General features: G+C 47.1%; 2 protein-coding genes across 4 annotated transcripts in view; one reads left to right on the top strand and one right to left on the bottom strand.

Annotated features, from left to right (window-relative positions):
* Window positions 1–9853, bottom strand: part of IARS2 (isoleucyl-tRNA synthetase 2, mitochondrial) — a 32123-nt gene extending 22270 nt beyond the window's left edge. Inside the window, exons 1-11 of one of the 2 annotated variants that reach the window (XM_076065098.1) lie at window positions 8680–9853; window positions 7472–7594; window positions 6622–6781; window positions 5648–5799; window positions 5419–5468; window positions 4711–4820; window positions 3979–4069; window positions 3162–3277; window positions 1879–2048; window positions 1070–1160; window positions 592–747 (exon numbers count right to left, since the gene is read on the bottom strand). In XM_076065098.1, the coding sequence (XP_075921213.1) occupies window positions 592–747; window positions 1070–1160; window positions 1879–2048; window positions 3162–3277; window positions 3979–4069; window positions 4711–4820; window positions 5419–5468; window positions 5648–5799; window positions 6622–6781; window positions 7472–7594; window positions 8680–8907 (1447 nt within the window). In that variant the 5' untranslated portion in view covers window positions 8908–9853. The remainder of the gene's footprint in view (window positions 1–591; window positions 748–1069; window positions 1161–1878; window positions 2049–3161; window positions 3278–3978; window positions 4070–4710; window positions 4821–5418; window positions 5469–5647; window positions 5800–6621; window positions 6782–7471; window positions 7595–8679) is intronic. The other variant, XM_076065099.1, reaches the window with a different exon arrangement.
* Window positions 9854–17394: 7541 nt separating this feature from the next.
* Window positions 17395–24964, top strand: part of LOC116939445 (serine/threonine-protein kinase MRCK alpha-like) — an 82530-nt gene continuing 74960 nt past the window's right edge. For both annotated transcript variants that reach the window (XM_032947803.2, XM_032947802.2), the window contains exon 1: window positions 17395–18337. In XM_032947803.2, coding sequence (XP_032803694.1) covers window positions 18154–18337 — 184 coding nt within the window. In that variant the 5' untranslated portion in view covers window positions 17395–18153. The remainder of the gene's footprint in view (window positions 18338–24964) is intronic.

Raw genomic sequence — 24964 nt, 5'->3', positions numbered from 1 at the left:
GTGGCCAGCCACATGCCAGGCTACTTTTGTGCTCATACACCACACCAGGTAATATTAAAAGTCTGAGTCTACCTAGAGGAAGCCTACTTACCAATTCGAAATCAAGAAATTGACATCGGGTTGCTGGGTTTGTAGCGCTGTGCACTAACTACTGTCCCACCGCTCCTCACAATCACAAACACACAGATACACGTGCTCACACATAGGCAAAGACACATGCACTCACACAAAAGAAAAAGATCCCCCGTATAGCCTGAACAGACTGTTGAGGAAAGTGCTGTGAGCACTTATGAAGGTCAGCACGGCACACAAAGGGGTGGGTGGCCAGTACCACGCATGACCGCCTTTGTCTCCCAAGCGGCGATGTTCACACACAGCACGAGGTACTCATTTGAGGCTGAGTTGACCTCGGGGAGGCCCAGGACTAGTACAGATACTCGTCATTGGTGTTAGCAGTGAGCGAGAATGGAACTCGGGTCGCTGGGTTCGTAGTGCAGTGTGCTAACCACTACATTACTGCTCCCCACACACACACACGCTCACACAGATGACACAAGACACACGCTCACACACAAATGGAAGGGCGTGCACGTGCCTGGGCGCGATCTCGCAGCGTGTCAGTGTTGATGAACCACTGGCTGCTGGCGCGCACCAGCACAGGCTGGTGGCTGCGCCAGTCGAAGGGGTAGCTGTGTACGCAGGCGGCCTCGTGCAGCAGGCAGCCCGCCGCTCGCAGCTGCGCCACCACTGACGCCGCGCACAACAGCAACGCATGCGCGGGTCAGCACAGCTAGCAAACGGTGGTAAGCAATTCATAGTAATCTGGCAGGCCCGTACATTATGGCAGCCTACACTTAAGTTCGGGAAAAAGACTCGAAGAATGTGTGTGCACGGAAACACGCAAACACATTTCGCGAACGGTCTGACATACACAAACTAATTATGGTGGTACACAGCGTTACGCTCTTTTCCGCTTTAGTTGTCAATCTTGCCCAAAATCTATCAGTGGGCCCCGGTGCAGTTGCCACTGGCTGGTGGGGCAGGAATGGAGGGCGCAACAGGGACCCACCGGCCTCGTTGCCCTCCTCCAGCACGGCCTTGCCCTGCAGCTCCTCCCCAGCCTCTGCTGTGAAAAGTCCCTCCTCGTCCACCAGGCTCCTCTGTGCTCCGCACACATCGCCATCGTCACCGCCACGCGCAGTCACATGAGACACACTTTAGCTAGAGCCACGCATTCTGCCCTTTGGTCAACCCACTGCTTAGCGAGGGCCCCCCCACACTGTGCGTGTCGTGGTGGTTACTTGACCACACTTCAGCACTCTGGTCAGCGTGGGAAGGCGAAGGCAGGGAGCACAGATGTGGTAGCTTACGGCAATAGATTTTTCTCCACTGCCCTTTATTTGCTCACCATGTAGTGTAGCCCCGCAGCCACCTGACACTTATTTTATCCATCGTGGTGTTAACCCACTCAAGCACTATCAAGGCTCAAGTTCTGATTAGCTTCCAAGATACGACAAGATCGGGTGCATTCCGGGTGATCTGGTCATCGGCAGAACTACATGGTTTTGTTATTTTCACGTTCCATCCAAATGGAACACCCTCACACTCATTGTGTTCAATTCATGTGGATAGCAGGGTGGGGGGCATCATAACATTTCCATAAATAAAGTCAGACTGAAAGTACCACGTTGGTGATAACGTACGTGGCAACACAGACTGAATACATCTCACCACTGTAATACTGCCTTATTGTAGAGAAATACAGAGGTTAAACAAATTGGATACGTAAACATTCACCCCAAGTGATATCATTGTCACGATTCGGGATGGCAATTTGATTCGATTACCCAGTTTTTACACTGCCTCGTTTTTACACACCACGGGCAGCTTGTGCGCGACGGCCACGCTGAAGTCATCGGCGCCATGCGCGGGCGCCGTGTGCACCAGCCCCGTGCCCATCAGCATGGTGACGTGCGCGGCTGGCAGCAGCGGCGCTATCTTGCCGGCGATGGTGGGGTGGGAGCAGGTGCCGCCCTGCAAGTCGGACCCTGTACGCGACACGCACAGCCACAACGCCACGCTCAATTCAATCTGCCCTAGACTACCTGCGTCACTTTTATATCCCCTGGCAACCACCCTACTAACGAAGCGCCACGCTCAAGTAAGACTGAATTTGGCTATAGACAAGCATGAGTTGCGCAATATGCAAAGTTGCATGGATAAGGACAGCAGTCAGTACTAATCAGTGATAGGAGTCCTTCAGCAAGGAAATCCTCACCGAGTCTCAAGACTTCAGGTGGGGGAAAACAAAGGGAAATGTTCTAAATTCTTCACGAGGATTTTGTATGTTGAAGCCAGGAGAAACCTGGAGTATCCAGATAAAAACCCTGCCTTGGGTTTTTATTTTGAGTGCTCCAGGTTTTTCCTAGCTCCAACAAGTCAAAGGTAACTCTCAAATCTGTACCAATAAGTCTGCTCTACTGCTGGCTTCCTCGTAGCCTACAAGTTAGGCATGTCAGGCAAATGATAACCTCGGCATGGTCCACCTCCAAAGCACTGTATTACAGGTGTGCACCACCTTGCCTAGAGGCTATACCACTTTAACACGGCTGCATTGAGCTGGGGTGCTGTCCAGTCAACATGTCCTCAGATCAAAGTCCACACAGCACTGCCTATGTGCTTATTGGGCAACAGGTGCAAGGCCTATTGGCAAGGTAAGGTTTTCAGTTAATTTTATATTTTAAGAAAGGAAGCACTCAGCTCTTACACTCACGGAGTAGTTATACAACCTTAGACTTTGTTAGCCTCAATATTACAGACTCTATGGTACGGCTGTGTTTCAAAGGTCACTTTATACAATTCTACGGCAGTATGCACAATGGTAAAACCATTATATTGCTTATCAATCTTCACCATTAAAATTGCATAAGAGGCAGGTCATGTGTAGAACATATTGTTTTATGACGCCGTCAACGTGCGCCATTATAAAACGTAGCCTTTCGCACTTGCAGCATCAGCATACAGGCCTGAGCCATTTATAGTGCCACACTACGAGCGTAATATCACATTTATTTTTAAAAGCTAAAATGACGCCACTACGCAGGTAGGGCAGGGTGCGAGGGCACCGCATCCCGACGGCACTTTTTGCCGCGTCGACGCACCAGCGAAGGTGTGTAACGTTTCCAGCGTGGTGCGGAGGGCCGTGGCCAAGCTCTCCACTCTGTCTGCAGCCAACAGCAGCAGCTCCCCCGTCTGGCCGCACTTCACCACACTGTACCTGCTCGAGACAAGGGGGTGTGCGGCATGCGATGGATCTGTGAAACACTGCGGACCTCCAGAAAATAAGTAAACACGAGCCCCGCTGCAGGGATGAATTAAACTAAACTATTTTTTTATTTTACGAGGTAAGGGCCACTAAACTATGTAATTAAACAAGATCCAACCAAATTGTTAATTAAATGCGTGGTTGTTTCCAAAACGGTGTTGATGACTGCTATGGACCGCAAATGGAAAAATAAATTAACATTATGTAAAAAGAAAAAAACATGTTTGAAAGGGATTAGTGCTACAAATAATGAAACTCATTGAAATACAAAGCATGATAATCCATTGAATTAGAATGCTCTTAATTTTTCAAGGAAAGCCTCAATAAAAGCATGATGACAAATGTCTACATAAATCAGGACTTAAAGCTTTCGTGACTACAGGAATTCATATTCTTTGGGTCTTTCGGTAAAGTGACTTTACCGAAAGACCCAAAGAATATAAATGTCTACAATAATTCCACGGCATTTTTTTATTTATTTATCCCATGTTTTGCTCAAGTCGGGTTACACGGAAGAAAATATTATGCCAACAGGCTGAAAAGGGAGCAAAACATTCTCATTATATGATGGCAGCGAATACTTTAAGGTCTACCCTAAGGTATAATTCAAGTGTGCACAACAAACTGTGACCCATTATTAACAGGCGACTCACGTCGAGTTGGGCATAAAGCAGACAGCCTCGTTGGCCGGCAGGGTCCAGGGCTGGGTCGTCCATATCACCAGGCTCACTGTGGCATCGGGACCTGCAACAGGAGCACGCGCCATCATCATTACACACAATCTGCAGCAACGAAAACGGGTCAATGTCTTCACCTCGTTTCCCTGTGCTTTGTTTGTATTCGTAGTAACTATAGAAGCACGACATGTTTTTTTGTTAAAATTGTCCAGAGAATGTGAATGATGGGCCTTGGGCCCCCTGCAGGTACCCTGGGACCCATTGGTGATGCCCTGGCTTCTCCGGCTGTTCCTGGGAATTGTTGTTGCTGGTGTTGGGCTACGGTTAATTCATCCCAGGTTGTACCAGGGTGATGATCTCTCTCCCCTCTCCCATGTTTTCCTGCTGCCCTGATTCCGTGACGTCCTGCAACCCTAAAGTAGTTTTTACGTTTCATTTTTGAAAGCATCATTCAATACAATTTTATTTACATTACACATGAATTGAAATCGTTGTTACTGCTACTGTCTCATGCCATTTGAAGTGTTGTTTATTGAGTGACTATACGTGAACGTATCGTGCATTTCTACTGCTCAATCGTGGGTTTTGATTAATTGCGAGATTTTCCGTCGCCGACGCACAATGGCAGTGCACAGAATGCCCCTGTTGCGTGCATGGCAGCCCCACAGATGGAAACGTTGTAGACATGGTGAAATGTTCCAGAATTACCTAAGAGAGACGCAAGCTTTGGCGGCACTTGAGCAAGGGGAAACTTGACGTGGACAGCCTTGCTGGTGTGTGCTGGGTTGTACTCCAACTCAGCCTCAGCGAGCGCCGTCCTGTGTACAGCCGCCAGCTTCGTTACAACTTCATTCGCTGGCAATTGTGACACCCACACAACTCGCGCAGTATGGTCACCAATAGGAATGCAACGATGCGCCGAAGTATGGTCAAGTAACCCCCACAATATGCACGATGGGAGGGGGGGGAGTGAATTGTGGCAGGTTTAATGACCAGCCAATCCTTCGTGTCCACTTTGTGGCAGATCATTAACATCGCTGTGCAGATAACAAAAGGGACAAGCACCTGCATGCAGGTGCACACAGGAAGTTGGGCACAGCACTCTAGGCATGTAACTATTCACCCCTCATGCTATTCGGTGAATCGTCAACATTGTGGGCCACAGTTAATTTATCGTTTGTGTCTTATTTATCCTCCCTCATTTTTATTGCATTTTTAATCTTGTTCGGTCTATGAGGCTAAACATAGCATTTGCATAAAATGTGCCTCAAATTTAATTAATGGACGTTAATGTTGCATGCGTTATTAAACGCGTGTATTGTGAGCAAACAAATGGAATTTTATCAGCGAATCGCTATTCCCATACCCTCTCCTCAATGCAGCCAGATCAACAAACAACAAAAGCTTAACTCTTACCTTGTTGATGGAGACCAAAACACTGGCTTGTAATCTTGATATATGAAACCCTATGAAGCAAAACACACAACAAAGCACGACAGAGAAAGTGCTGTGGTACCATCAATTAGCAGCCATTAGGTTTTATTCAATTCTATCTCTGCTACAAAAAAAACTATCCTCACTTCCCCTGCATGTGCACAGCAAGATCCAGAACTAGTCGCATACGACACTGTGGCCAACTGCACACCTTTTCATGCATGTTGTAGAAGACCTTCAGCTGTTCGGCCTCGTACTCCTTGCTGAACGTGGAGTAGCAATCGTCCTTCCAATTGGCCATAATGCCCCAACGGATGAAAGATGCTCGCTGCTTCTCAATCGCTTTCTCAGCAAACTCGCGTGCTGTACGGGAACATAAAAAACCACATAACGCAGGCTGTGGTGACAGGACGCAGGAGCCCACCTGCTCATCATGTATACAAGATGCGAATATAGCAATGGAGTGAAAATATTTGCTAGACTCTTTTAAAAAATTACAAACCCGCTTATTGGTGCTGCTTTTACTTTGAATACACGAAGTGTGATTTAAGGAAAATTGTTCATATGCCAAATAAAAACATGTAGATTTGACAAGGCACCATGGTATAAAATGCAATCTCCAACTATTAATCAGTACAATCTCTCTGCCTTCTCTGCTCTGAAGGGTAATCGCACAAAATGTAAGTTTATTCTATGTAAGTTTCCTGTATAAGACAGTGTGAACGACATTGTGATTTTCATTATTTTTGGTTCTTTCGGTAAAGTCACGTAGAAAGGAATCAATAAAATAATAAAAATACAAAACGATAAAATTCTCACGACGCTTCGACTGCAACACAAGCAATTATCATCAGGTGTGAAAGACACAGCAATTTTCTTGCTGTGTTTTTCACAATTTTCTCGCTGTTTTTCACACCTGATGACGATTGCTTGTGTTGCAGTCAGAACGTCGTGAGAATTTTATTGTTTTATATTTTTATTATTTTATTGTTTCCCTTCTACGTGACTTTACCGAAAGAACCAAGAATATGAATCCCTGCAGTCACGAAAGCTTTAAATCAAAAATTGTGATTTTTGTTTATGAGCATACAATCCTTGGTTACACAGTCTTTTAAATTATAATTGCTCATTGACGGGACCTTGACAAACACATTTAAGCGAGGTAAGTCAGAGTTGCAGTCGTACCCTTTTTCCGAATGTCAAGAGGCGAGAGAGTTTTGTCGTTGACCTCACTCTCTGTCAGGGCCTTAAGTTCGATGGGCAGGCCATGGCAGTCCCAGCCGGGCACAAAGTGTACCTTGTAGCCTCTCATGACATAGTACCGATTCGTGATGTCCTTGAGGACCTGCAGACAGAGAAGCGAGCTCTTACTGACAAAAAAATAAAATCTGTAATTATGCACGTGACAATTATTCACTTCTCCCTCTATCGACTTGAATAAATTGTCATCATTTTAGACGGTGATTTGTCATTCCCTCTTTAGCGTCTCATTGTTGTTTCTTGTTTTGCCTCATTTGTATGGTTTTGTTCACTCCATTAGCCTAATTGTTACATTAGCATATAATTTACATATTCTTTTCAGCAGCAAATTAATCTATTCTCTCATGTATTATTAAATACGGATAACTGGAGTATAAGAATCATTCTTACTATTATAGGCCGAGCACAGGACATTTTACACCTATTACTTTAGCAAATATCGGAATACTTTTTTTAAGTGGTGTTTATAAATCCAAAATTCAGGTAGTATTGCTCTTAGTCAAACACCGTTCTCCTTGTTCAGGTCCTTGTCAATTTTACCAGCTCACACTTTGCACCATTTACCAATCACGTTATACAACCACCATAACAAAACACAATTACACCGACAACCGCAATTACAACTTGATACTTGAAAAATGTTTAAAAAGTCCGCTGGCTACACGGGCTCCAACACGGAGAATAGCTCCCAAGTGGTGGCAATGGGCGACACTCATTGCCAGGCGCGGTGTAGGTCAGAGGCGGCACGACGGTGACTGGGGGAGCTCTCACCCACCTTGTTGAGGACGTGGCCCACATGCGGGTCCCCGTTAGCGTAGGGGGGGCCGTCGTGCAAACAGAATTCCTTCTTGGACTTCCTCTCCTTCTGCCAGTCGTACAGTCCAGAGAAGTTGCACACCTGTATGGGGTGACACGCGGGACACAGCACATTGAGCTGGGGCACACAAAAGTTCTATGGTCCGTTGCATAAATGACTGTATCTAAATGGATATGGCCCATTAGTTTCCCATGCAAATCCGTTAGAACTTACGTCATATTTTTTCTACTTTGATTCTTTATATATGTATGATATTCAACAAACTATTTAATAATATTATATAATATATTCCGAATTATCAACAACATATTAAGTAATTTTCAAGAATATAAATAAATAATGTTTGTTTCACATATCAAAATAACTGGCAAATGAAGTTTTAATCGTGACAACAGTATACGTTTGATAATCGAGGGCACATTAAAGCAACAGGTATTAAACATATTCAATCAAACTTATACAAATATGCTGCATTTAAATGTCAGCTTTTCAACAGCTTGTGCCCACCGAATCGACGACATATATGACATGCGCTACTCCGTGCGCACGACATGTGTTGCTACGTCCGATTATCTAAATCGTGCCATGCCTTATGGGGAATTTTTAATTCAGGAATTCGAATGCGACCGGCTCCAGACTGCTCCTCCCCACCTCAAGGGCGTTTGACACGCGTGGCAATGCAACATTCGCTGCCCTCTCATAGGGCACTCCACACTGCCCCGTCTTGCCTGTCTGTGGCCTTCCGGCCCACATTGCATGATTTAAAAAAAATCTGCATTTCAATTGAGTGGCAGAGCGATCTGCATTTAAAAACAAAAACGTTGCTGCGAGGGAATTGAGAGAATTGGTGCGTGTCTTGCGTTTACACCGACACGCAGAAACAGTGATGGGTTAAGACACTAACCACGACTAGCCTGGCAGGCATAAAATACGCGTCAGGACGCTTAACACAAACTTTTGAAAGCGACGTCAGCAACTTAAACTCTTACCGTGTTGCAATTTACATGTCGCAGAACATTTCAATTTAAAGCGAGCATTTGACCTCGCGTTGCGGGAAGATTGAAACCCAATAACCCTACCAGCACCACCACCACCGTTCAACAACAGTGGCCAAGACAAACTTCAACACCACACAAATCTGCCCCCAACCCATGCTCCGTCCCTACCTCCTGAATCTCCAGCTCTTTGTTGAGCAGCGCCTGCCCCGCCAGCTTCATGGGGAAGTCGGTGCGGGGCAGCGACACGGTGTCCCGGTACAGCGCGCCGTTCCCCGCCGACGAAGTGGCCTTGCTCCTGGGCGGGCAGCGCCAGGCGAGACCGAGGCCTCGGCCAGGCCAGCGAGCTGCGGGGCCCCATGGCCGCCCCAGGGTTTGCAGCAGACGAAGCGAGGACATGGTCAATCGCCTCGTCTCTACTGCTGCTGCCTGTGGTGGTTGTGCGAATTATGTCCTCATGAGGAGGTGGAGGAGGAGGTGGTGGATGAGGAGGAGGTTGGTGGTGGTGGACGAGGTGGTGCGCGTGCTCGCGCGTCTGCTCAAGGAGCCGAGGCGTGCGACACGGAGTCGCCCTCGTGCGGTCACGGAAGGAACCCTGTTTTATACTCTCGTTTTATTTTAATTTGTTTTACCTACGTGACTTTACCGAATTGAAACCAAAGAGTACGAATCCTTGCAGTCACGAAAGCTTCAGATCTAGCACCCTGTTTTAGTCTGATAGCTACATCCCTGGAACGTTGCCAAGGGATGACGGCTTTGCTTGGGGTTTTGTTCTTTACAGTCGCGTGTGTGTGCACGTATATAATACAACTACAGTACTACAGTAGAACCAAAGAGTACAGTACTACAGTACTCAACTCTTGGCGTGTTCCGTGGTAGCGCAGCGCGCTGTGACCCACCGGCACCCTTGCGGTAAGCGTAAGCGCGCGGTTGGTTACGTACGGTGCGAAAGAAGTTCGGCATCGTACATAGTTACAATACACATCTCGGTGCCTTTGTCACGGACGGAATTCCGACTTTCAAGCCTCGCGTAAAACAGATCTGCGAAAAGGGCACGTCAAGAATCGCCCTGTGCTGATGTTGCTGACAGCTGCCGCCCTCCCACTGATTGTAAACATTCGGTCACGGTCCCCTTGTGATCACTGTTACGTTGCAATCATGGCTTTATTTTTTGGTGATTTCGAAAACGTTTTTTTGGTTTGAACATGTTTGTTGTTGTTGTACGGAGTTGGACTGATGGCCTTAATCTAAGTTGTTTTGTGGTTGTTGTTGTTTGACTTGCATTCCACTGGGATTTTTTTTTGCACACAGCGTTGGTGTTGTACGGTGCTTTTTTTTCAGGAATTTTTTTGCTGGGTTTTTTTCCATGGATTTTCTGTTTGCACAGTCAACACACAGTCACTTTAAGATGTTTTTCTTGTTCGTGTTTTTTTGTTTTTTTTGTTTGTTGTGGTTGCACCCGATTCAAGAGCCGAATGGCTCACAGGACTATACCAAAATAAACTGAACTGATCTAAATTTTGATTTAAAGCTTTCGTGACTGCAGTAATTCATATTCTTAGCTCTTTCGGTAAAGTCACGTTGAAGGGAAACAATAAAATAAAAATATATAAAACAATAAAAATTCTCACGACGTTTCGACCATAACACAAACGGTCGTCATCAGGTGTGTCGGTTTGCATTCATTTATTTTTAAACGGTGTATTTATTTATTTATTAAAAACCGTTAGCGCCACGCGCAGCGATTTGGCAGTTTATTTAGAAGGACGAGTCCATCTATGTTCTGAAAAGAGGAGGGGGGAGACGAAAAATTTAATGTATGCTGTCAGAAAGCCACCGTAAGCGTGAACAATCAATTAAGACCTGAAATGGTTTATCAAATCCTTCCAATGATTGCTTAGCCAGAATTCATCTTCTCGGTTGAAATTGTCGCTGTGCTTGTATATGTGGATAGCCTCATGAACGAATCTCTCATGGTAGCCAGATGGCTTACAAAGAACCTCTGTCTTGGAGAAGTCAATGTCATGTGAGCCTACTGAATTATAACAATGATCTGCCACGGCCGAGGTGTTGGTCCTACCGTGTTTAAGGTCTGCTTTGTGTTCACGAATGCGGTCCGAGACATGGCGTTTGGTTTCTACCATAGAGCCCAATGCATATCCGACCAGGAACACAGGCAGTGAACTCAAGCACGTACACCAAGCTCTTAAGGCTAATGGTTACTCCGACTATGCAATCCGCAAAGCTATCACTCAAACCATGAAGAAGGATCCTCTTGAGGAGCCTTTCAAAACCATCACTTTACCTTACATTGCGGGGATCACAAAAAAGATCTCTAAAATCTTGAATAAACACAAGATCCAGGTCCGTTTCAACACATTACATAAAATCCGTGATCTGGTTCCGTCTGTAAAAGATGTGATTCCGGACATACAGTACCCTGGTGTCTACAAACTAAGGTGCCTGTGTGGTAGTAGTTACATTGGAGAAACCAAACTCCATATCTCGGACCGCATTCGTGAACACAAAGCAGACCTTAAACACGGTAGGACCAACACCTCGGCCGTGGCAGATCATTGTTATAATTCAGTAGGCTCACATGACATTGACTTCTCCAAGACAGAGGTTCTTTGTAAGCCACCTGGCTACCATGAGAGATTCGTTCATGAGGCTATCCACATATACAAGCACAGAGACAATTTAAACCGAGAAGATGGATTATGGCTTAGCAATCATTGGAAGGATTTGATAAACCATTTCAGGTCTTAATGGATTGTTCACGCTTATGGTGGCTTTCAGACAGCATACACTTCTTTCAAATGTTTCTTGCCGTTGGTTTTTCACACCTGATGATGACCGTTTGTGTTATGGTCGAAACGTCGTGAGAATTTTTATTGTTTTATATATTTGATTATTTTATTGTTTTCCTTCAACCTGACTTTACCGAAAGAGCTAAGAATATGAACTGATCTACTCAGAGACTCTGCGCTCCAGCCTGGTCAGGGAACTTGTACACAACGCTTACAAATACAAAGAATAAAGATCCCCCGTATAGCCTTAACAGACTGTAGGGGCAAGTGCTGTTAGCGAGCACCTATGAAGGCCGGAACGGTACACGAGGGGGTGGGTGGCCAGCACCAAGCCCGACCGCCTTTGTCTCCCTAGTGGCGATGTTTACACACTTCACCAGGTACTCATTTGAGGCTGAGTCGACCTAGGGGAGGCCCGGGTACCAGTTCAGATAATAGTCAACTGGTGTTGGCCGTGAGCGGGAATCGAACCCGGGTCGCCAGGTGCTAACCGCTACACTACCGCTCCCCACACACACACACGCTCACACACACACATACACACGCTCACACACACACGCTCACACACATACACACACATACACACGCTCACATACACACACTCATACACACGTTCACATACACACACAACAACAACCACCATTCGCCACTAAGTGGCGGTGACGTCACCACGACGCTTGTGCCAGGCCATGTGCACCTTGAGGCCACGTGAAGTGTCGAACGCTCGCTGGCAGGAGGTCACGGGGCAGACCCAGGTGCCACGGGTCGACTGACTGAGATGACTGGCTGATGTACCACCTGTGCCTCCTACTGTGTCAACTTGCTGTGCTTTAGCCACCCGGCGCTCCGCTCGTTGTTGTGAGCGTCGCCCCTCCGCCCTCCGTTGTTGGAGGGCGACTACCTCCAACTGCCCAGAAGCATCCTTCACGAGCCTCCTCCACAGAGGCCGATCTTGACACCGCTGGTACCAGTCATCGGCAAGTCCACTCAGCTCCACGTCCTCCTGTACCACATCACTCCATCTCTTCTCTAGCCCGTGCCGCACCCGTTTAACCCCCTCCCCAAATACACACGTGTACACACACATAACGCAATACGCATCAAAACCAGACACCTGTGACATGGCTCCCTGCTCTGGCGAACATTCTGCCACCAAATATCCGCAGGGACATCGCGCAAAGCGCAAGTGGTGTTGACACGTTTTCTCGCCAACGATAGACAACCTACCCATCATCAACCAAGACCTCAACAATGCAACCTCACTGCCGACTCAATTCCCGATCTCTCCCCCCCCCCATCCCTTTTGCGATCGCGCTGCTGTCACCATCCTCGACTCTCAGCCAGATCCGGGAAGATCACTGCTGGCGAACAGAGTGGAACAACGCGGGCGTCTAGAATAATCACATCGTTAGAGACCCAAACATCTCACCTCCTGACTTTGATATTTCTCCCCCAAGACAATGACTGGTGTGATCAACAAACCGCGTCGGAACATCAACAGGTCGCTACTCACATCTCCTTCACGAATGGAAAATTAAACACAAGCCACGGTGCAACTGTGGCCATTCAACTCAAACTATGGACCCAAAAGTAAACCACTGTAGTCTGCGCTCCTTCAATGGACGAGCAAAACGACACGAAGTCTCTCCTTGAAGCCCCCTCGTGGCTAGCAGGTCTCGACATTGGCATTTAGCTCCTGGATATATTTTCCATATGCTAAAATTTAATTAGACCACTCTAGTTATTTCACACAAAAAGGAGATTTTACCCCATTCATCTTGATTTGAAGTTTTCGTGACTGCAGAAATCCATGAATGGGGTATACTCTTTGGTTCTTTCGGTAAAGTCACGTAGGTATAAAATACAAAATAAAATACAAATAATTTGTATTTTATACCTACGTGACTTTACCGAAAGAACCAAAGAGTATACCCCATTCAGGATGATGATAATAATTTCAAATTGTAACGCTCCGCACAGCATCCACTCACGCTCGTCGACAGCACCTCCGATTAGCACGGCTGACTACGTACGGTGCGAAAGAACGACTAGAGGCATGAGGAGGAACCACATACAAGCGGAAAGGCAACGAGAGCGGGCACCAACAATTGCTCAAGCTCTGCAGTCCTCTATGTATTAAGGTGTTATCGGCCAATTTATGAGTACTTATATGTGGGAGGAAACCAGAGCACGTGTGCGAGGAGGAAACATTCTATCTCACACAGATGTAACATGTGCAGTCGACAATTTTGCTGTACTGACTTCTCCTGACGCCCACGGGAAGGGAGTTTCGCAACATTTGTGGGACCAACCAACCCCGGCAGTGCTGAATTACAGGCGTGTGCTACCACTGCCCAGCGATGATGATGAACTTATTATCATGCGTTATCTACTGCTGAATGAAGGCGGCCCCAAGTCGTCGTCGTCACACTATAATACATCCAGCTACTGCGTATGAAGCAAATCTCGTCGCTTCATCTCTGTGCTGGTTATCCTCTTTGGCGTATTTATCTTTTACGTTCCAATCTGTTATTAGTCTCATCCAATGGCAACCTTCGTTGTTTGTGTCAAGTCCAAGCACAATTATTATTCTTAATAGTTCGTTTGATGCCTCTAATCTGTTTGTTCCCTGTTCCGTGTGTTCCATATTCTGTCTTCGTGCAATTCTCAGCATACACCTCTCCATTACTATTCTTTGGGTCTTTCGGTAAAGTCACGTAGATAGGTTATTTACCGAAAGACCTATAGAATATTAATTGCTGCAGTCACGAAAGCTTTATGTCAAGATCTCTCCATTATTGTTTGCGCACTTTTAACTTTTTGTCGAATCTCCTTGCCAGTGTCCACGTCTTCTATCCGTATGTCATACCAGACAACATGAACTGATGAAAAGTGTTTTTCTTTAGGAACAAATGTATATTACCTATACATTCTCAAATTCAGTTTTCCAAAAGCACTCAAAGCTGTTCTCTCTCTTTTTTATCCTTTCAACATTTGTATCCGTCCGCCTTTAATAAGTACCTCAAATATGCATATTTCGTTGGGTTTTTCGGTTGTCTCTCCAAGAGTTATTTTCTGTTGTTTAGCAAATGTATATTAATTGTGTCTTGTTAATACTCATCATTATTTATACTTTTCAGATATCTTTAAGTCATTCAACCATTTGATGTAGTTCATTTCCAGTTATGTCATCATATAATTTCATTTGTATTTTCTCCATTTGTTTTCACCAAATATGTTCGTGCCTTTACATCTCCAATTATATTTATAGAAATTAAATCTATCCACTTTCATCATTAAATATTTAAACTTTCTTTCATTCACTTAGCCTACAATTCTGTTTCGCTTTGAATAAGTGTTGAGAAAAAAAAGTTTATGGAAAATCTATGATAGAAAGTATACCTCGTTAAGAAAATATTTCATTCAAGACCAGTGACTGGCTGCATAAAGTAACTGAAATCAATAATTCAATATGGGTTTTCAACTTTCATTTGTACTATTCTATTATTTGCACATAATTACCCTGGAAATCTTCACCGAGCCTCAATACTTTTTTTTAAATGAGGGCCCTGCCACGTTTTTGCAGTCATGGACAATGTTGCTACGTGTCATCCTAATTCGGTAATTTTCAGGATTTTCTTTAGCATTCGGATGTTTGGCCAATACCAGAGAACCCGATGGAAATCCATGCAGATAAAGGGAAGATAATATACAAACACCGCACAAAGTACCCGAATCAGGAATCGACCCAGGTTTTTTTCTGGCTGAGGCACAAGTGTTATCACGATGCCATCCTAACGTCCGTTTAAACTTACACAAGGGTAAAACACTTCCGTATAAAGCGAGCTGTATTGCCAGCCAAATCCATAGTTGTCCTGATTGCTAGTCATATTATACTGCGCTGATAAACGCATGACATTCCCTGCTGAATCACTGCTTACTCCATTCCGAAAACATGCAAACACGAACACCGCCGATTTGCCTTGGGCGCAATTGAACGGCAGGCGGCGCTGTGGCACCAGGTCAATTTTGACAGGACTTCCATCACCCAGTGCAAAAGTCGTACAGCAGTAGTTACCACCTTATAGCGTCTGTGCAGTCGCTCTTCAGCACTAAGCGTTGTGACGACTCGCAGTTAAGGGGAAGGGGGTCATTGAGCGGACACATGGATAGCCATTTCCAGCGACGCTTCCGTCTTCAAATCCGACGCCGTGCTGACTGAGCCATTAGGCGTGACCACGTGTGATTGTAAGCTGCAGTCATCTAGATGTTGCAAGATACGTTTTTCCCCATCGCTTACAAAAACAATCGCCCTGATGCGAATATAAATGATTAGTTCATGTGCACCTCGTGCTGGGATCATTAACAATCGCGCAGAGTATAGGACTCAAATATATGCACCCCCCCAGTTAAAACTACATGGCATGGTACTCATGCGCACCAAAAGGGCCGTCCATAAATGACGTCACGCGATTTTAGACGATTTTTGACCCCCCTCCATCGTCACACGGCGTCACAAAAAGTCAGACCCTCCCCCCTCAAATATGACGTCACAAAGCTCTGCCCGCCCCCCAAAAAAAACCCGTTTCAAATCGCCTTAAAACTATTGTCATTGTAGTGCGTATTTAATGTGGCGCTGCACTCTGATGTTGTAGGAGAAAACATTTATTAAAAAGTCTATTTAATGATAAGTAAAACGTGTTCTTTATATTTATTTAAAGTTGCGCATTTTGATGTGACGTCACATTTCTCACCCCCCCCCCCTCTCGTCACACATCGTCACAAATGTCTGACCCCCCCCCCCCCCGCTAGGTGCGTGACGTCATTTATGGACGGCCCCAAAGCCGTTCAAACCTTGATGCTCAACCACCAATCGCAGCGAGTAGGGCAGTTCCAATTGTCGTTTCTCGCGATTACTTGGCGTGGGTTCTTCACTTGATTATGAACAATCTCGCCCATTGTGTGCGCATGTGTTTAAGGAATATGCAACCCAAATAAAACATTTGTTATCTTTCGATTTAAAGTTTTCGTGGCTTCAAGGATTCATCTTCTTTGGTTCTTTCGGTAAAGTCACGTAGAATGAGAATAAAATAATAAATTAATAAATAACACAATAAAATTCTCACGACGTTTCGGCCACAATACAAGCGGCCTTCTTCAGGTGAAGAAGGCCGTCGGGACGTCGTCGACCCGTCGGGACGACGACGTCCCGACGGGTCCCGACGGGTCTGTTCCTTTCACCTGAAGAAGGCCGCTTGTGTTGTGGCCGAAACGTCGTGAAAATTTTATTGTGTTATTTTATTTTACTAATTTATTATTTTATTCTCATTCTACGTGACTTTACCGAAAGAACCAAAGAAGATGTGTTATCTTGTAGCTATGATGTACCTTTGCTGTGTCCCGGGCTGTGACACACGTTTAAAACTTCAGTAAAACAAAAAAGGCGAAAGAAACGATATCGTCGATGATCTTGCTAGACATCGCTTCCAGCGCCACACCCGTGACTGCCACGCGTTTAAATAGCTGCGATGACTATGAAGCTTTCAACTAATGTTTCACAGCCCGCGACACGCGGCCGAGTTGTGCTACAACCGCAGCAGCACAGAAGGCTGCTGCTGCCTTCAGGACGAGAGCTTTCTCTGCTGTCATCCTCGGAGACTCGGTGACCCCGCGGCAGGTGCCGGCTCCGCACGTGCCCGCACGCCTCGCACCCAGCCATCAGCTGGGCGGGCACCGCCGAGCAGGGCCCGACTGCGCATGCGCATCCGCGAGTATCCCCGCCCCCATTCGCCGCCGCCCCCGCCCCTCTATGCGTACATCACCGCCCAGTCCAGCCCCGCCTTTTCCTTCCCCGCTCTTGGCGCATGCGCAGAGCCGCTCGCACCGCTCGCGCGCCCCCCCCACCCTCGATCTGGCGCGCACGCGCAGTGGAGGCGTCCCGGCTCTGCTCAAGGCAGAGCCGGGCCGACTTGAGGCCCCCCCCCCTCAACACAACCCCCTCCCGGTAGCCCCGCCCCTCCAACGCCGACTCGGCTAGCCCCGCCTGTCGCACCCCCCCCCCCGCTAGACGCGCATGCGCAGTGGGTGTTTGCCGGCCATTTTGAGTAAGGCGAGGAGAGGGCGCTGGGCTGTCACTTCGCTCGCTCCCTCCTCCTCTTCCACCGCCGCCGCCGCGATTACTGCAACAGCAGGCGTCATTGCACTGCCGCACGTACTCGGTGCGATTCCTCATCACCGTCGTCGTTACGCGCCGCTACTCGCGAAGACACAAGACGAGGACAGAAGGAGCGGCGAGACGCCGTGGATGCGAGGCCGGGCGGCCCGGGGTCGCGTCTCCTCCTCCGCGAGCGGTGGCAGCAGCGGCGATAACAACAACAGCAGCAGCAGCAAGGGCGAAAGCAGCGCCGAGGACGACGAGGACGACGAGGCTTCACATAAGCCCGCTCACTTGTATTTATAATCCACATCTACCTACTGCTGCTGGCGGCGGCGGCGGCACGCGTCGAGCCGCGAGGAGATGACATAAATAACGAGGAAGGGGCGAGGGGAGGCTCCTGGTGTGTGTGTGTGTGTGACCGCCTCTCCTTCACCTTGCCTACCTGGCTGTCTATACAACGCCTTTCCTCTGCTGGGGCCCGCGCACAGGCCGCCCAAGACAGAGGCGGAGCCGCCTCCCAACTCCTTCCGCGGCTTCGTCTCGACGCCCGCTGTCAAGTGGGTGGTGGTGGCCGGTGTCACCACCGCCGCCACCATCATCGACAAACATTGTCACATCGTCCTCAACATCGTCGTCGTTGGTGCCGCGGGGTGGTGGGGGGTGGGGGGAGCCGTGTGAATGAGCGCGATGTCGGCCGAGGTGCGCCTGCGGAAGCTGGAGCAGCTGGTGTTGGACGGGCCGCGTCTGCACGAGTGCGCGCTGAGCGTGGAGAGCCTGCTCGACGTGCTCGTGTGCATGCTGGACGAGTGCAACAATTCCACGCTGCGGCGCGAGAAGAACGTCGCCGAGTTCCTCGAGTGGGGTGAGTGTTGCCGTGGGGTTGGCGGGGTTTTGAGGGGGGGCCTGAGCGCTAACACGAGTTGACCGAACGATTCGCACCGGCCGCCCCCAGTCAAGACGGCATTCATCATGCTGATCTCCATCCTGGATTGCTCATGCCCTACCCACCCCCATCCCGTCCTTCATTACTGTAATGCCCTCCCCACCCACCACTTATTACCACCGCCATCCCCTTACGACCAAATCCCACGACTGTCACTTCCGCTATCATCGCTATCGCAAAGATAACCACCATCAACATTACCAGTACTATCACTACCAACATTTTCATCGTCACTACCGACACCACTATTGCCAGCATCATCATTACACCACTCCCTCCATCACCACCATTATTAACCTCCATCGCTGGAGTCCTCGTCGTTGTTTTATATCGCGTGGTTTGTTTAACCCCCGCGGCGACCGTGCTGTGTCGGGCGTTACCGGCCATTATCCCCCACCTCTCTTTTTCATCTTTCCTCATCGTCCTCATCCACCCCTCTGTGCACATTCGCTCGTCTCCCAGCCACCCGATGGGACTATTCTTCCACTAGCCTACGATGCGTCTTCCATCTTGCGGACGATAGATTTTTGTGGGCGGTGTTGCCATCTCTTCATTTTACATCCCTTGCCATACCGCCCCGAATCCCGCTTTTTTGCCTCTCACGCCTTGCTCTATCTGCTTGTTCGTTTCTCTCATTGCTCTTCTCGCCCCTCACCATCCTCGGACGCACTCGGGGTGGCCCGGTAGCGTCGCCCGCCCCCTCGTCTCTTTAAACGTTCCGCCCGCTGGAGAGGTGCCACGGCTGCAGTCAGCCAGGCCCCTTCCTCGGGGTGGAGGTGGAGGGGGCTGCGGGCGAGCGGTCGCTTTAGCCGCCGCCTTTCCAATCCCACGGTAAAGGCGCAGATGTCTGTGAGGCACAGGCTAGCGTCTGTTGTGGTGCAGCCGGTCCTACCGGGTCTGCGGGCGGAGAGACGCTGGGATCAGTGACTAAGAAGGTGGATGAGGGGCCTCGTCATGGTGGTGCCACACGCCAATTTGACCTCTCGGGCCCGTGATGTCCACTTTACGGACACTCACACTCCATGCAGTGTGTTATCATCGCGGAGCCCAGTCACATTGGTAGACTGGGCAATGTCCGATGATGGGTTTATGCAGGCGATAATTTGAAATGGCTATACTGGGTTGTATTATTTCGGTTGGTGCTGCTATGCTTGGGATGGTCTGAGCGAGAGTCAAGCTGGGACTGGCCAAATATCGCTTGACTGAACTTGTGCAACAGTCTCTTTGTTTGGGAGAAGTTGCAATGTCATCTGATCCAAAATAAAATGAAAATGTAATTGTGTCAGCCAAAAGGTCCAAAACCGAACGTGGCTTTGTAAGTTGATCATATTGTCATCGGTAAGATGACTCCATTTTCAGTAAACTGCTCAAGTACATAAGCAATGTAAAAATTACTTCCTTTGGATGTGACCTTCGCTCCCACTTTTGTGCAAAGATGTGGCCGTTAAATGAGGCTGACGTTTATTTTACTAATGCACCTGTGTTGCTATGTAATTTGGTGTCCATAAACCGGCTTTTTAGGTCATTGGCATTCCTAAGACGTGGCTTGAGCAGCTGATGAACAAGCCAGTGCTGCCCCCACTACAGGGCTGTGGGGAGGTACAAGGTGGCTTAATAAATCAAGGTAGGCGGTCTTTGATCGCTGTGACTAATGTGGCAAAGTATCAGAGCTTGAATATAATTTACGCATGGGACTGTTAATGTGCTTCTTAAACTTACTGTACCCGAGTGGGATTTAAATAACATTTAGTATTTTGATTAAAACAAATTGAAGAGAAAAATGACTTGGTCCATTCACCTGGAGTGTCTGTTCGTCCATTAAAATTACCGTCCATCAATCATTACTCAAGTCGTGTCCCATCCGTTACATTTGCAAGTGATGTTCGAAGGTCAGGCAGGCGTTTTGATTGTAATGGAAGGCAGCCCTGGGGTTGACCTGTCTGTAGGGTCGGATTTTCAAGAATGTAGGAGGTCTGGGCTCGACTGCCACGCCTGAGCGAGACAGATTCCCTTTGACGTTAGTGCCTGCTGTGTTTGCACATGATACCCAAACAGAAGTTTACATGTGTGTAATAAATCCATATACTGGCCATCCACTGTAACCTTGCCCGACACAACACAGTCGGCTGTCTGATAACATTTACATGTTAGCTAATAGGAGCATGTGGTGCATTAAATTCACACGAGTCATTTCACTGTAATTTTGCTGTCGAGATTTTACATCAAATGTTAAAATTGCTTGAACTATCTTGTGCGTGAAATATGCAGATTTGACAATGTGTAGACATTTTTAAATGTCTCACCTCGTGGCCAAACATTAAAATGTGTTATTTGTGTTTATTTTTTTAATAGATTGTAGCTTTGAAAAGTCAGTATATTAAAGTGCCTCATGTGGGTGGTTGGAGTACTGAGCTGTAGGTGGGATTACAGAACGAGATAATGAGGCACTGAGACGGACTAAATCACGTGAACTCGAACTCTTTGGGTCAGGACGACATTTAGATGACACTTCTCCTGTGGTGTTTGACCTCTTGTAAAACGTGCACTTTGATTAAGATTGTTTGTTATTGGTCATTTAATCACCATCGGTCTGTGGCAGGCAGGTGTGTACATGTGTAATTTCTGTGCACCCCTGTAAAATTGGCACCTGACGCCAAAGTGGCTTATCAAAAGAACACTTGCTCAATCTTGCACAACAGAATTGCCAAATCAAACAGCTGCGGCCGTTGGTCCTCACAACTTTCATGCCAATTAGCCACCTGCGTAGCATTCCATCGCAATCTTCCCATCGTTTAGCCGTCCACCTAAACTTTGACCTTTTAATCACTTGTTTCATTGTGGGAGTTTGGCGCTGGTGACCCAATTAATCGTTGGTGTTCATTCCCCCCCCCCCAAACAAGTGTTGCGTTCATTAGAAATTTGCAAGCTCGTTGGCTTAATTGTCACGCGACTGCCAGAGGTGATTTGGAGTGTCATCAAAATGTTGCCTGCGTGTAGAGACGAGTGCAGGTACAGCGCCCACACCAGGCCGTGTGTGCAGCGCCGAGCATACTAAGCTGCTCCAGGGATTTCAGCAATGTCACGTTATTGGCTTCTGGCATGACAGCTGCTCCAGTACAAAAGCTTCCGGTAGCTCCCCCATCCCATCTCCCCCAACCCCCTTCGATGCACAGCCTGCTCTGCTGACACAGCCCCACATTAGCAAACATCGCAGGGAGAACAGGGGGCCCAAAAGCCCACTGTTCTAGCACCTCCCTTAGGACGTGAGTAAATATGCAGTTTCTTTATTAGTCCTCATTCTTTTTTGTGAAGGGGAAGGTTGCAGCATTGTTGCTCTTCAACATGTGACCTCTTGCTGTTTCTTACTGCCTGCTAGCGAATGCATCGGTCTACAGACATTCACATTTTGGGTAAAAATAGGTCATGTTCTATTAGCAGCAGCCAAATGCATTTTTATATTCGTCCCAATCTATGCCCATCCTGTCTTGGAGCCAAGTGGAAAATGCAAGGAATTAAAAATCTGTTTCGTGCATGTACATTCTTGTTAAACAAATAGTATAGTGGAGGGTCTTCCCACTGTTGGTAGCGTTGTGAATGTGGCAAGGTTTTTTGTGGCACCTCTGGGAAAATGGGAGATGAGGCTTCATTGTGAAGGAAATTAGGCGCAAAAAAGAATCAATATCCATGCTGTCCTTGCAGAAGGGACCCTTCCCTCATTCCTTTAATTTATTAGCATGTGGTCCTTACTGAACGGTAATAATAATGATTATAATAGGGCATTGTGATAATGTATGCCTATAGTGCTTCAGTAAATTATAGAGCACACTTCGCTCCTCGAATGACTGAATGTGGCAAAACCTCAATTTAAACTCGCTTGCCTAATCATCCATTTCAGATTTACAGATAACAAAGGCTTAAAGCTGTGGAGACAATTCTAAGAAATCCTGTTTGCTTTTTATAACAAATTCGTGTTTTGGAACTAGCTTTAATTCCACCGTCTGGTTTAATTAAGTGAGGTGAGAAAAAAACCCAACATTGAGTTCACGGAAACGTTCGAGTCTCGTTCGCTGGCTCATGTGGTTACGCTTGGCCACAGACGTACGGGTTTGGGCGAGCGCCGACTTGCGTCGCACACTGCCGTGCGTGTCGCACAAAATACCAGAGCGCCGATTTGTATTTATGAGAAAATGTAAAAAAATATATATGAGTCTAACGTCTCTCTTACGGCATATCTCTTCTCCCAGTCTCATTGGGTGCAGTCTCGCTGCCAGTTGTCACATGTTCACAACTTGACGGTGATCTTTCACCTGTCTTAAGTCATCACGGTGACACTTTATGTTCAGATAGGTACGATATGTCCTATCGTAGCAGCGGTGAATGTAAACACGGGGAGAAAATGCTACTGTAAGCAGTGATCATAGCTGAACCTAGGTGAACTCTGAACAATATTTGTTTTATTAAGTTACGTACATTGCTTTTATACCCTTCGTGCTCGCACAGCATGTCGTACGAGTGCATTTTTTCGAGAAATTGCGCTTTATGGCATTCTCATAACATGCATATCAGGTCTCTGTGGACAACTAAGTACAGTAACCAATTGACTGAAAGGTTGTAAGTGGGCTCCATGTCGTATGTGGCATGGTGAATGAGACAATTTAAATTGGCTATTACGGTAGTAGCGGTCAAGTTGGGAAGGTGTTGCTTTATTTATCACTTAGTGAGATATTACTTGACAAGCTCAACAATTGACACATTCACTTAGTCACAGTTTACATTTGTTGGTGATAATCGACTACTTTGTTATCTTTGATAAAAATAAATAACATTTCATGATCATCTACAGAAATTCGTATTTCTTTTGGGGTAGAATTTTACCTTTGGGTTAGACTTGTGCTCTTCTGTAGTCCATGCATAAGGTGTACAATGAACACTGTACATTATATAAATGCTGCTTTGCGTTGCCCCAATATTCTTCTTGAACAGAAGAGGATAATTGTTGTTGGCAAACAGCGTTGTTTGTGGAAACATTACATTGGCCAGTTGTGCACCTGCCTGAACCCGCGAAACAAAGCCATCCCAGAGGAAGCAATAATGAAACCAAAGAGATTGTATTTATGCTTTACAACTGGTACCTACACCGCAGGATTTTGCGGAGGCTTGGCTGGCCATGTATGTCTGCATGAAATCAACATCGAGTTTGTTATGACTCGCGCGACTTTGTGTACGTGTTCATAGGCTTGCACGTTGACACGCTTTTGAGTGTCGGTTATTTGTGAGCATGTTTATCTCAGGTGAATCACTGGATGTTAGAATAAACCGGTGCTCTCTTTAAGACAGGGCCTCCGTTCCATCGGGGCCGATGTATTATGAAGCATTTTCTATTCTGAGCGGCGATGTCAGCGAGTATCCCTTAAATTGCGAGGGGAAGGATGTGACTGAGGCTTCGTGGCTTCCTCTTCCTGCCGCCCCTCGAGTGCGGTTCTGTACGACGCACGCAGGGCCCTCGCGACTAATGGCTTCCGTGCCTTTTGTAGCCCTTTTCTCCCGCTGTCCAGCGACACAGTCTCTGCCAGATTTATTGAAAGACGCTTTTGGAGACTGGTCACTTTAGGGGTTCTTGTGTGAGGAAAGCAGATAACGAATTGACTGCCAGCCCTGCATGCCCATTGGCAGTCATTTTAATCTTTCATGTGTTTAAATTTGTTAGCTTTAATTTCAAGAGTATTACATGTAAACAAAATTGTGTGCGTTCAAAAAAAGTGGTTGGACCAGTGGCACAGTGATTAACACACTGCGGTATGAACCCGTGTAACCCGAGTGAAAATCCTGGCCATTGCTAACATCGGTGGCAAGTGATATCTGAACTGGTCCTGGCTTGCCCCTCCTTTTCAGCAACCCTCACTAACCAGCTTGTTGGAGTTATAGTCAAACAACAATCATGACTAATGCATGGGGAGGCTTTCATGCAACATTGAAATGACCAAAGGGGCTGAAAATGTGACATGTTTATTGTGCACTAGTTAGCAGTATTGAGAAACAAAGAGGTTTCATTTGTTCAGCCTTAGTCCTCCTCACAAGTACTTACGTAGCTGTGAAACAAACATTTCCGTGCATTTCTCAGACGAACTGCAGCAGACCAGTGCGTGCTAATAATCATTAATATTAAGTACAGTACTACACATTCGCATTTCCTGTCCGAGTACTCCTTTTAAGCGTCCACCTGGCCTGCACGTTGCCATGACTCTACATGCAACGGAGTGGCTGACCAACAGCAGCTCGGCCGTTTAGCAGTTGATAATAAGCGTAACGAAGGCTGTATGTGGCGGCGTGAACTATTTTAAACCCACATGTGGTTAGGGGGGGGGGAGGTGTGGCCTTTGCAGAGCCAGCCGAAACCGCTGGGTAGCGAATGCCGGGGCATCACCACTGTGACATTGATTTCCTTGCGGCTGCTGTGTCCGGCCGCGAGGGGAGACCACGGAGTGCCTGCAGCCTGCCGTCACGCCGCTTGCCTCTTAATGCCGGTCTTGTAGGGTTGAAAAATAG

This window comes from Petromyzon marinus, chromosome 6 (genome assembly GCF_048934315.1).
Source record: "Petromyzon marinus isolate PM22_M1 ecotype Great Lakes invasive population chromosome 6, UKy_Petmar_22M1.pri1.0, whole genome shotgun sequence".
Lineage (NCBI taxonomy): Eukaryota > Metazoa > Chordata > Hyperoartia > Petromyzontiformes > Petromyzontidae > Petromyzon > Petromyzon marinus.
Note: the sequence above shows the minus strand (reverse complement) of the source record. Positions and strands in the feature narration are given on the sequence as shown.